The sequence below is a fragment of the Camelina sativa genome, chromosome 16, assembly GCF_000633955.1.
Source record: "Camelina sativa cultivar DH55 chromosome 16, Cs, whole genome shotgun sequence".
Taxonomy (NCBI): Eukaryota; Viridiplantae; Streptophyta; class Magnoliopsida; order Brassicales; family Brassicaceae; genus Camelina; species Camelina sativa.
The window spans coordinates 17,710,318-17,722,800 of NC_025700.1; the positions used below are offsets into that span (position 1 = coordinate 17,710,318).

General features: G+C 36.2%; 3 protein-coding genes across 3 annotated transcripts in view; all 3 read left to right on the top strand.

Annotated features, from left to right (window-relative positions):
* LOC104750955 (protein PIN-LIKES 2-like) lies at positions 309–2,165 on the top strand. The gene has a single exon (XM_010472813.1). It carries the CDS (start codon positions 669–671, stop codon positions 2,055–2,057), a length of 1,389 nt encoding a protein of 462 aa, XP_010471115.1. The 5' UTR covers positions 309–668; the 3' UTR covers positions 2,058–2,165.
* On the top strand, positions 2,687–3,807 carry LOC104750956 (probable ribose-5-phosphate isomerase 1). Its single transcript, XM_010472814.2, has one exon. It carries the CDS (start codon positions 2,792–2,794, stop codon positions 3,590–3,592), a length of 801 nt encoding a protein of 266 aa, XP_010471116.1. The 5' UTR covers positions 2,687–2,791; the 3' UTR covers positions 3,593–3,807.
* LOC104753766 overlaps positions 7,907–12,483 on the top strand; it is an 11,466-nt gene continuing 6,889 nt past the window's right edge. The window contains exons 1-10 of the mRNA XM_010475967.1: positions 7,907–8,235; positions 8,484–8,662; positions 8,753–8,934; positions 9,036–9,320; positions 9,423–9,481; positions 10,235–10,271; positions 10,360–10,431; positions 11,153–11,258; positions 11,861–12,076; positions 12,163–12,438. Of these exons, the coding sequence (XP_010474269.1) occupies positions 8,133–8,235; positions 8,484–8,662; positions 8,753–8,934; positions 9,036–9,320; positions 9,423–9,481; positions 10,235–10,271; positions 10,360–10,431; positions 11,153–11,258; positions 11,861–12,076; positions 12,163–12,438 (1,515 nt within the window). The 5' untranslated portion in view covers positions 7,907–8,132. The remainder of the gene's footprint in view (positions 8,236–8,483; positions 8,663–8,752; positions 8,935–9,035; positions 9,321–9,422; positions 9,482–10,234; positions 10,272–10,359; positions 10,432–11,152; positions 11,259–11,860; positions 12,077–12,162; positions 12,439–12,483) is intronic.

The following is a 12,483-nucleotide window of genomic DNA, read 5'->3' on the forward strand; positions in this document are numbered from 1 at the left end:
TTATATACGAACGCGTGTCAGTAGTATCTCTGCTATAGGGTTCCACGTGGATCTGTTTGGTTTGTGGCAGCTATTTTATTCCCCACGTGAGTTAAGTGTTTTACTCAAGCCAAGCGTTCCCTTTTCTTCCGTGTTTAAAGTACCGCGGTACGATCATACGGTCCGGTTTTAAACATTCAACCGGAGATAACCGATTATCAAATAGCAATGGAGGTTAATGGGTCTAGTATTGGGCTTCGTTTTTTTGTCTTGTGTTGTCGCTAGCCCAATAATGACTCATCTTCGACACAGAGGTTTATCTTCTTCTCTCTTCTTCCGATGTGATTAAAGAAAAGAAAATATCCAAATCAAGAAGACAAGAAGAAACTTCAAGAATCAAAATTATTGCAATCATATGGTGCATCTATCTGTTCTAGCAATCTTGTCGTTTTCCTCAGTGACATGTTCCATGTGAAGAAGCTCCAGGTGTACTTCTGAGTTCTGTCGTATGATTTTAACCCTTCCCAAACATCTTCTTGAATCTTGATTGTGGACTAATCAAATTTTTAGGTCCTGATTCAAAATCGTCACTACTGTATCTCAACATCCTCTTGGGTTTTAGTTTAATCCCAAGTTTGGTCATCTTCTTTGGTTTTTTTTTCAATCGTTGACTTCAGAGTGAGATCAAGATGTCAGGTTTCTCCAGTGAATTATCATCGGGGGGAAATGTTAATACTAGGACTATGGATATTCTCAGTGGTATTGTGCCTTTGATGAAGCTTATCTGTTTAACCGTAATAGGTCTGCTTCTTGCTCATCCCAAGACTCAATTAGTCCCTAGAGCCACGTTTAGGCTATTGAGCAAGCTTGTGTTTGCATTGTTCTTGCCTTGTTTGATCTTTACTGAGCTTGGGGAAAGCATTACCTTGAATAACATTGTTCGTTGGTGGTTTATACCGGTCAATGTGTTACTTAGTGCGGTCATAGGGTCTTTCATAGGATACTTGGTTGTCCTCATATGTCGACCTCCTCCAGAGTTCACTAGATTTACGATTGTTATGACTGCTTTTGGAAATACTGGGAATCTCTTGTTAGCTATCGTTAGCTCTGTCTGTCACACAAAGAGCAACCCTTTTGGACCAAGTTGCCACTCGAGAGGGGTTTCATATGTATCGTTTGCGCAATGGGTTGCTGTGATACTTGTGTATACTGTTGTGTATCACATGATGGAACCGCCTTTGGAGTATTATGAGGTTGTTGATGAAGAAGGGGTTGAGATAGAGGAGATCAATGTCGAGAATCATGATGTTAGTAGGCCTCTTCTAGTGGAAGCTGAATGGCCAGGGATTGAGGACAACGAGACAGAACACTGTAAGACCCCTTTCATTGCCAGGGTGTTCAACAGCATATCTAGTGTCTCCCAAGCTTCTTTGCCTGAAATTAATCTCGGGGGAGAAACGGGAGGAGAGAGTCCCAGCCCGAGGTCTCTTCAGTGTTTGGCTGAGCCGAGAGTAATGAGGAGAATAAGAGTCGTGGCTGAACAGACTCCAGTGAAACACATACTCCAACCTCCAACCATCGCATCCCTATTAGCTATCATTATCGGATCAGTGCCTCAGCTGAAGAGTGTTGTCTTTGGGTACGATGCTCCGCTTTCTTTCATCACAGATAGTTTGAATATAATGGCGAGCGCGATGGTTCCATCTGTGATGCTTGTCCTTGGTGGTATGCTCTCTGAAGGACCAAAAGAATCAACTCTTGGGTTACGTACTACGATAGGGATAAGTGTTGCAAGACTCCTGGTGCTTCCTATAGTGGGAATAGGGGTTGTAATGTCAGCTGATAAACTTGGTCTCATTTCCGCAGCAGATCCAATGTTCAAGTTTGTGCTTCTTTTGCAGTATTCGACTCCGAGTGCCATTTTACTTGGAGCCATCGCGAGTCTAAGGGGTTACGCGGTGACAGAGGCCTCGGCGCTTCTATTTTGGCAGCACATCTTTGCTCTGTTGTCTCTTACGTTCTATATTGTCATCTTCTTCAAACTCACCGTTGATAACACTATCCAAGGTATGCCATAAATCAAAGTATAAAAAAACAGAAGAATTCAACCCTGTTTGTAAAAGAATGTGGTGTTATCATATACATTGCGTGCTGGTGAATAATAAACTCTTTTTGATGATGGTCTGATAAATTCAATGTTTAAGAAGGTTTTGTACCAAAATTGGCATGAACCGTGCACTTGCATGATCTTAATTCCTGGCGTAAATCATCATCTTTAAATTAGAGCATCATCGTATTCACATGGTTTTAGTCTATTAGATGAGATATGCATACACGGAACAGTGACATTTGTTAATAGTATACTACAAATGTAAGAACAAAAGAAATCAAAAGATACGGACCGTCATCATATTCATATCCAATGGTGGGGAAAGGCTGCTGTCGAGAGAGATGCTCATGGTGGGATTGGAATATTCGTGCACCTCATCGAAAAAAAAACGTGTTATTTTCTTGGAATGTGAATCTCATACTAGTACAATTATTTTACCAAGATCCGATTACAATATGTGATTTGCAACATAATTACCTTAAGATATTATTTTAAATAGGTTAGTCTAAATTTATAGCTAATTTAACATGTGTAAAAATCAAATTCAAATACTTATTATGATATCTATAAATTTAGACTTAACCTATTTAAAATGTTTTTACTATTTGTCTAATAAGAACCGTCAAATACGAATACGATTCTTCTTTTTAAGAGTCTCACAGATTTGTGCATTCGAATCACACAAACAAAGTAGTGTACAAAATGGGTTCTGCGTTCGATCCCAATGTCACGACCACCGAGGAACCCGCCATCGTCGACTCGCCGCCGCTCTCAAACCTCACGCAAGAAGAACTCAAGAGAATCGCCGGATACAAGGCCGTCGAATTCGTCGAATCTGGAATGGTCATCGGTCTCGGGACTGGCTCAACCGCTAAATACGCCGTGGCTCGTATCAGCGAACTTCTCCGGGAAGGAAAACTCAAGGATATAATCGGAATCCCTACTTCAACCACAACTCACCAGCAGGCGGTGTCGCTGGGGATTCCATTATCCGATCTAGATTCGCACCCAGTCGTAGATCTATCGATTGATGGCGCCGACGAAGTCGATCCTGCTCTGAATCTGGTGAAAGGACGCGGCGGATCGTTGCTTAGGGAGAAGATGATTGAAGGAGCGTCTAAAAAGTTCGTTGTGATTGTCGACGAATCGAAGCTCGTCAAGTACATCGGAGGAAGCGGACTCGCCGTACCGGTGGAGGTTGTTCCGTTTTGCTGCGATTTCACAAGGGGGAAACTCGAGGAGCTTTTTAAGGGAGCGGGATGTAAAGCGAAGCTTAGGATGAAGATGGGATCTAACGGCGGAGATGCGGCGCCGGCTGTGACGGATAATGGGAATTACGTGGTGGATTTGTATCTGGAGAGAGATATCGGAGATTTAGAGGCGGCGAGTAAGGAGATACTGAGGTTTCCCGGAGTAGTGGAGCATGGGATGTTTCTGGGGATGGCGACTACGTTGATCGTCGCCGGAAAATTCGGTGTTACCGTCAAGGATAGGTTTGGGTAAAAGGGTCATTTTCGAAAATTAGGGTTTATGGTTTGATTTTGGTTTTTTGATTCTCTCTTTGGTTCTGTAAACGGTAAACCCTTTTTTTCTATTGGCTTAGAACTTTGACTTATTTTTTTTGTAGAACTTTGACCTTTTGTGTACTGTTAAGTGTTTACAACAAACGTTGCCCCGGACCTTATAATATTTACAAAATTGTCTCGGAACTTTTTTCATTCTACAGAAAGAGCTAGAAGATGTTACGATTTTATAAATAGTGTCCCAGAACTTCTTCTCTATACAAAATGACCCCATACTTTTGATACTAGAAGTACAATAAAACCTCAATAAATTAATAAGTCAGTACCTTTGCCAAAAAAAAAAATTAATAAGTCAGTACCACAAAAGTTTATTAAATTATAGAATTTCCATTTATTAATAAATTATTAATTATTAATTTATGAAGAGATTTTTATATTTTCATAATTTTAAATACTTTTCTTAAAATAAGATTTATAATTCATATTTTTATAGAATTTCTTTAATATATAATTTCGGCTATCGTAATTTATATGTTAATAGTTTACTATATTATCCAAGTGAAAATGATAAATATTTAGAAGTTCAGAGTTTAGAATAAGTTGTTGTTACTATCTTTCATGATGAAATCCAAAAATATATTGCAATATTTTTAGAAACAATTAAACGTAAAGAAACTATCGCGTCTTAGACGCTCTATAATTTTTGAGCTCCGATAAGAATGAAATTTCAAGAATAGGCAAACAACAATAGAATCATATTTCACTAAAAAAATATATTATTATTAATTTATGATATTTACGAGACTATATTTTTATAAATATTTCAAAAAAAATATTATCTTATTATTTTATCGAATTTTGTCGTTTTTATACCGGTCCAGTTCGGGACCGAATAAAAATATTAATTTATAGTAAGTATTAATTTATGGAGGTTATAGTGTATAACTATTTTCTAGAACTCCCCTGCATTTGATGTATTTGTATAATGTCCCGAAAGTTTTAATATTTACCGACCCTGGCGGTCTGGCCCAAAATGTTTGAGTTTGTGTCAATTTGTAAAAGTATCCATATCTTAAGTTCCAGTTCTCCCAAGTCCTAACTAATCTCTTATATATTAAAAGAGAAGCATTCTCACACAAAATGCTAACGTGTCGCACTCACAGAGCTTTAAACACTATCCCATATATATTAAAACATAAGCATTCTTGAGGAAAAGCTGATGTGTCGTCGCCAGAGAGCTTTGTGTCCAATTTATTACTTGCCCTTAATATTCTATAATATTACATAAAATTGTCATTGCTATTCAATTTACTTATATACATAAGATTTTGTTCCTATAAATTCTAAAATTAGTAAATATTATTTAAATATTAATAAATATTATCCCCTGCATGTTTTCGAAATTATTTTCAAAACCTATATATTATAATATAATGAAAAAATTATAACATGAGATGTAAAAAATATATATTTAAATCATATTTTCAAAAATATAAATAATATTATTTCTTATTGCTTAAAATTTTTTGACACAAAAAATTGAAATTAATTTTGAATAATAAATATTGGAAAATCTTTAGAAAACAATCTGATGGCATCTTAAATTTATCTTAAACTATAAAATATTTAAACTTATGCAAATCCTAATTTTTTTGTTTTCCATATAGAAAATTTCTGATATATAAAACCAACATATATTAAAGATTCCTTAATTTCAATATTATTTCTTAAAAATTTCGAGAGACGTGTTTTTGTTGATAAAAAAATATTATATCTCTTATGGAGTATGGCTACCGAGACAGGTTTAATCCGCTTAAGAATTTAAGTCATCCGTTTCGAGAAGTTTTTATCTTCTTAATGGTTTTTATCCGTTTCATAATTTACAAGTTTTATATAATTCTGATTAATCACTAATTCAGTAAACGTTAGATTCGGGTATGTTGTTTTGTGAATCTTAATATTATGCTAAAACCTTAATTATTTAAAAAAAATCACAGAATCAAACCAAACTAATTTAAATTTGAACTGTAAATGATTTAACAAATAATTATATCTATAAATATAACTTTACGTGTACATAATATATTACAAAGTACAAACCTTATAGTAAGCACAGTTTTTTAAATCAATCACGCATATAAGTGCGATCCGTACCTAGTATAATATTGTTATCGAGTCATCCTAATCGCAAAATAGTGAAAACAATATCTTAGTAAAATCCGGGTTAGAAATCATATTATCAGGTTTAATTGACGTACAATAGTAATTTCGATAAAAAAAAATAGATATAAAATTTTGTTTTGTTTGGTTGTTTTTAAAAAACCAAAAAAAAACACATATGAAAATCAGATAAAAGTATGGGATGAGAAAAAGCCACCCAACAACAACAAAAAGAACTACAAACAAAAGTGGCTAGTTATATAATGGGCCTTCCTTCATAAGACTAACGGGTATTCAATGATAAAATCACTTACAAGTTGCATCGAATACAATTTGACAACAATGTCGGCAGCTAGATCTCGTCAAGAAGGGCATATTTTGCTCAAGAGCTTTTTTTTGTGTGTTAAGTTTCGGATATTAATTTCACTATAGCATATATACTTAAAGTTGTAAGAAAACCAGTTCATACGTAAAGAAAACAATATATTAACAAATTATCGTAATCTTGCCGTTTATTCGACTAGTCAAGTGACTTGACTCAAGTTTTGAGTTTAGATAGACAAGATATCATGAGAAATATATTAGGCCCTTTTCAAATATCAAATGGAAGAATAAATACCACGTCATGGGTTTATTTTGTCACAAAGCAAGAAAGTTGCATTCCCTAATAAAGAAATAATTCATACAATTTGGCTCACATGAAACTCTCACATGCTTTCCTCACGCATTTGAACCATATTGACTCTACCAAATAACCCACTCAAATGGCATGTTAATATGAATCACAACCAAACCAATAATGAATTGAAAATTAAACAAAATTAGAGTTCAGGATCTTAGTTTAATGTTAGAAAATTATAACTTTTCATATAAGATATACACTTGTTTTGTTTTTTTTGATTAAAATATAAAGTAGAGACGTATGTCAAATACCAAACCCCACCCATAGTGCTTTAGGTACAAAAATTGTTATCAGCTTTTTTGTTATATAGCTCTTTGATAGTTTTAAAATATCCAAAAATAGTTTCATAAGAAAACAAAGGCATTATTAGAGTGAACATTTTAATTGTTTAATTGCCGACGTCAAAAGGAAAGAAAATAATAGTAATAAAAAAGGTTTGATTTCCGTCACTGTCTTGAAAATATATTGCCGTCACTAAGGAAGAGTCTAAAAAAGTCTTGAGATCCCATACCCCTAACCGCAAGTTATCCTAGTAAAATTCAAAGTCTTAAAAGCCAACGTCCAAAAGCAAATACTATTAATTATTTAACAATATACAAACACCAACAATGACTTTTTTCGTGTAAAAATGTCTTGGAAACAAATCATGTATGAACATTCTCAGTTACGTAACGTAACTTTTGAAGACAACCTAAAATACCAAAATACTCATGTTAGATGTGACATAGAACACAATCCATGTGATTTATATAACGTGTACTAAACCCAATTTAATCAAGTTTTACATAAAATTAGGTACTTCAGATGAATTGTGTGGTCACAAAACAATGCATGATTATGAAATTAATACAATTTCTAACCCAAAAAACAAAAAAACGCTAAAGAGAGAGCAAAAAAACAAAACACATGAGAATACAATAATGGTCAAAATCCAATCAATGAACCGTCACGATTAAAGGTCCACACGTGGCTACAGAACAAACAGCCACTAAAGACACGGAGACTGAAGGAGGGGGACGCCACAACTCACGTTACGTTAACATAAGATTTAGATCCATCGAGTCATGTCACCAAAAATTTAATTCCTGAAACAACCCATGCCATTAACAGAATAAGAACGAAATCATCATTAATTGTTGCTAAAAAAAAAAAAAAAAACAAAATCTTCTTAATTATCATTATTTAATTTTTATTAGTAAGATACAAAATCTGATTTCTCCTTATCATATAAACAAACCCAAAATATGCTACCAAATTAGTACCGAAACAAATCCTAATCTAGCCATAGTTTGTTATACAACAACTAGGAAAAAAATCCATAAAATCTTGACTATCAAAAACAAAGGAGTGCGTGTGAAAAAGCGTATAAATAAAGTTAATTAAAGTGTGAAAACAAGAAAAGTGGTAAAGGACAAAAGAGAGAGTAAAGGTGCCTAATAAAGCACTCTTCTTCTTTTTCTCTTTCTTAGCTCAAAGCGTGAGAGAGAGAGAGACACACAGCGTAAGCGCGGGTGATAAAGATAAATCTCATCTCCGCACCCGCGTTCTCAGAGCTTCTTCTTCAACAATGGCGGCTTCTCCGATCTGATTTCGCTATATCTCTCTCTCATGCCTCGAACGAACTCGTTTCCATCCCCCGGCGTTTTCATCCACCAGTGACTAAGGAAAGAAGAAGAAGATGATGAACTTCTTTATTATCCTTTCCGTCGTCGTTTTTGTTTCTGTCGGTTCCGTTGATTCATCTTCCTCACAGTCACAGGATCCTCTCAAACTCATATTAGGTTTCTCTCCTTCTCCTCCTCTCTCGATTTTGTTTGTTGCACGCTGATGCGAATTTTTTTTTTTTTTTTTTCGAAGTTTCTGGGATTTGTAGTATATTCTCTCGGTTCCAGAATTAACAATATGTGAATGCTTCTTCTGTTTGTTAAACGATCCGCTAAAATCCGAAATTAGTCGCTTCGTATACTGAAATTGTGAATGAGTATATACTGAATGATGTGATTTTGTTTTCGTGCTGCAAAATTTTCAGGTTCACCTAATTTTGGATGGAAAGGTGGAATCTCGTTAGCACCAGGACCTTCATCATCTGATGATGTAGTCTCTGATTACCTCGTCTTAGCAGCTCATAGAACCAAGAGGCCTGACATTCTCAGAGCTTTTAAGCCTTACCTTGGCGGCTGGAACATCACTAATAATCACTATTGGGCTGTAAGTCTTTTGTGATCATGATCATCTCCAATTTGTTATCATCAGTTCTATGATCTGTTTTGTAATGGCTATTTGTTTGTTTGTTTGCAGTCTGTTGGATTTACAGGTGCTCCTGGTTTCATTCTAGCTGTTATCTGGCTCTTGTCTTTTGGCTCTCTTCTTGTTGTGTATCATTGCTTCAAATGGAGAGTTTGTGATAAATCCAAAGGATCTTCATTCGATTCAAGAAGAATCTGTTTCATTTTGTTGATAGTGTTTACTTGTGTTGCAGCGTAATTATCTCAACTCAACTCTTCCCCCCTCATTCGTTTTTGTTGGTTCTCCGTCATTTGTTTCTGAGATTGGAAACTTTTTTTTTTGTTTTTTTTGGCAGGGTTGGATGTATTCTTTTATCTGTTGGACAGGATAAGTTTCATACTGAAGCTATACATACTCTTAAGTATGTAGTGAATCAATCAGACTACACTGTGGAGATCCTCCACAATGTGACTCAATATCTGTCGCTTGCGAAAACGATCAACGTTACAGCGATTTCTATTCCGTCGAATGTAATGGATGAGATTGACAAGTTGAATGTCAATCTGAACACTGCAGCAGTAACACTGGAAGAGAAAACAACAGATAATGCTGCTAAGATTGAGACAGTTTTCTATGCTGTGTAAGTTGCCCTGTATTGTGTATTGTGGAGCTGAATGGTCCTAATTTATAGATTAACAGGGGAAACAGTGTTAATACTAACTCTGTTTATGTACATATTCAGGCGATCAGCTTTGATCACGGTCGCTACTGTGATGCTCATCCTTTCTTTTCTAGGTTTATGTAAGTCCAGTTGATGTTTTATATGTTTCTTTGGTTATTCGCTTTTGAATCTCTGTGACATTAAATTGACTTTAACTTTTTATCTGTTATTTTCGTTATTACAGTGCTCTCTGTCCTCCGCCACCAACATGTTGTTCATATGTGAGCCCTTTAAACTCTCATTTTTCTTTGATTTCTAGTGGTTTAAGATAAATAGAAACCTGACTGNGATGTATTCTTTTATCTGTTGGACAGGATAAGTTTCATACTGAAGCTATACATACTCTTAAGTATGTAGTGAATCAATCAGACTACACTGTGGAGATCCTCCACAATGTGACTCAATATCTGTCGCTTGCGAAAACGATCAACGTTACAGCGATTTCTATTCCGTCGAATGTAATGGATGAGATTGACAAGTTGAATGTCAATCTGAACACTGCAGCAGTAACACTGGAAGAGAAAACAACAGATAATGCTGCTAAGATTGAGACAGTTTTCTATGCTGTGTAAGTTGCCCTGTATTGTGTATTGTGGAGCTGAATGGTCCTAATTTATAGATTAACAGGGGAAACAGTGTTAATACTAACTCTGTTTATGTACATATTCAGGCGATCAGCTTTGATCACGGTCGCTACTGTGATGCTCATCCTTTCTTTTCTAGGTTTATGTAAGTCCAGTTGATGTTTTATATGTTTCTTTGGTTATTCGCTTTTGAATCTCTGTGACATTAAATTGACTTTAACTTTTTATCTGTTATTTTCGTTATTACAGTGCTCTCTGTCCTCCGCCACCAACATGTTGTTCATATGTGAGCCCTTTAAACTCTCATTTTTCTTTGATTTCTAGTGGTTTAAGATAAATAGAAACCTGACTGATGGGGATGTATATGATGATAGATTCGTGGTGAGCGGGTGGATACTGGTGGCTGTGACATTTGTTCTCTGTGGAGTCTTTCTGATCTTAAACAAGTAAGTTTTTTCCTGTTCAATTGTTTGTTTTCCCTTGCCTTATTAAGTAGAGACTCACAGGTGGAGTTAACTGAATGTAATTTTTTTGGTGTCNTGCAGCAGTAACACTGGAAGAGAAAACAACAGATAATGCTGCTAAGATTGAGACAGTTTTCTATGCTGTGTAAGTTGCCCTGTATTGTGTATTGTGGAGCTGAATGGTCCTAATTTATAGATTAACAGGGGAAACAGTGTTAATACTAACTCTGTTTATGTACATATTCAGGCGATCAGCTTTGATCACGGTCGCTACTGTGATGCTCATCCTTTCTTTTCTAGGTTTATGTAAGTCCAGTTGATGTTTTATATGTTTCTTTGGTTATTCGCTTTTGAATCTCTGTGACATTAAATTGACTTTAACTTTTTATCTGTTATTTTCGTTATTACAGTGCTCTCTGTCCTCCGCCACCAACATGTTGTTCATATGTGAGCCCTTTAAACTCTCATTTTTCTTTGATTTCTAGTGGTTTAAGATAAATAGAAACCTGACTGATGGGGATGTATATGATGATAGATTCGTGGTGAGCGGGTGGATACTGGTGGCTGTGACATTTGTTCTCTGTGGAGTCTTTCTGATCTTAAACAAGTAAGTTTTTTCCTGTTCAATTGTTTGTTTTCCCTTGCCTTATTAAGTAGAGACTCACAGGTGGAGTTAACTGAATGTAATTTTTTTGGTGTCCAGTGCAATTTCAGATACGTGTGTAGCCATGAAGGAATGGGTTGATCATCCACACGCAGAAACAGCTCTCAGCAGCATCCTCCCATGCGTTGATGAGCAAACAACAAACCAGACTCTTGCGNACTAACTCTGTTTATGTACATATTCAGGCGATCAGCTTTGATCACGGTCGCTACTGTGATGCTCATCCTTTCTTTTCTAGGTTTATGTAAGTCCAGTTGATGTTTTATATGTTTCTTTGGTTATTCGCTTTTGAATCTCTGTGACATTAAATTGACTTTAACTTTTTATCTGTTATTTTCGTTATTACAGTGCTCTCTGTCCTCCGCCACCAACATGTTGTTCATATGTGAGCCCTTTAAACTCTCATTTTTCTTTGATTTCTAGTGGTTTAAGATAAATAGAAACCTGACTGATGGGGATGTATATGATGATAGATTCGTGGTGAGCGGGTGGATACTGGTGGCTGTGACATTTGTTCTCTGTGGAGTCTTTCTGATCTTAAACAAGTAAGTTTTTTCCTGTTCAATTGTTTGTTTTCCCTTGCCTTATTAAGTAGAGACTCACAGGTGGAGTTAACTGAATGTAATTTTTTTGGTGTCCAGTGCAATTTCAGATACGTGTGTAGCCATGAAGGAATGGGTTGATCATCCACACGCAGAAACAGCTCTCAGCAGCATCCTCCCATGCGTTGATGAGCAAACAACAAACCAGACTCTTGCGCAGAGTAAAGTTGTCATCAACAGCATCGTCACCGTTGTAAACACTTTTGTGTATGCCGTTGCCAATACAAACCCATCTCCAGGTCAAGACCGTTATTACAATCAGTCTGGACCTCCCATGCCTCCTTTGTGCATCCCATTTGATGGAAACATGGAAGATCGCCAGTGCTCGCCTTGGGAGTTGTCGGTAGAAAATGCATCATCGGTACTATCAAACTCATCTATCTTTGTATATCTTGAACAAAACACCACCAGGTCTAAGACATGTCTTAATAAACTTCTTTTTTTCAGGTCTGGGAGAGTTACATATGCGAGGTTACACAATCCGGAATCTGCACCACCGTGGGGAGAATAACACCTTCCACCTTTGGACAGTTGGTAGCAGCTGTGAATGAGAGCTACGCTCTTGAGCATTACACGCCTCCGTTGCTTAGCTTCCGAGATTGCAACTTTGTTAGGGATACATTTATGAGTATTACCTCAGATTACTGTAAACCATTGGAGCGTAATCTGAGGATTGTGAACGCAGGACTCGCACTGATCTCCGTGGGAGTGTTACTCTGCCTGGTGCTATGGATATTCTATGCAAACCGCCCCCAAAGGGAGGAAGTG

Excerpts from the sequence above, each read along its gene's own strand:
- LOC104750955 (XM_010472813.1), top strand. The coding sequence starts at position 669 with ATGTCAGGTTTCTCCAGTGAATTATCATCGGGGGGAAATGTTAATACT.
- LOC104750956 (XM_010472814.2), top strand. The coding sequence starts at position 2,792 with ATGGGTTCTGCGTTCGATCCCAATGTCACGACCACCGAGGAACCCGCC.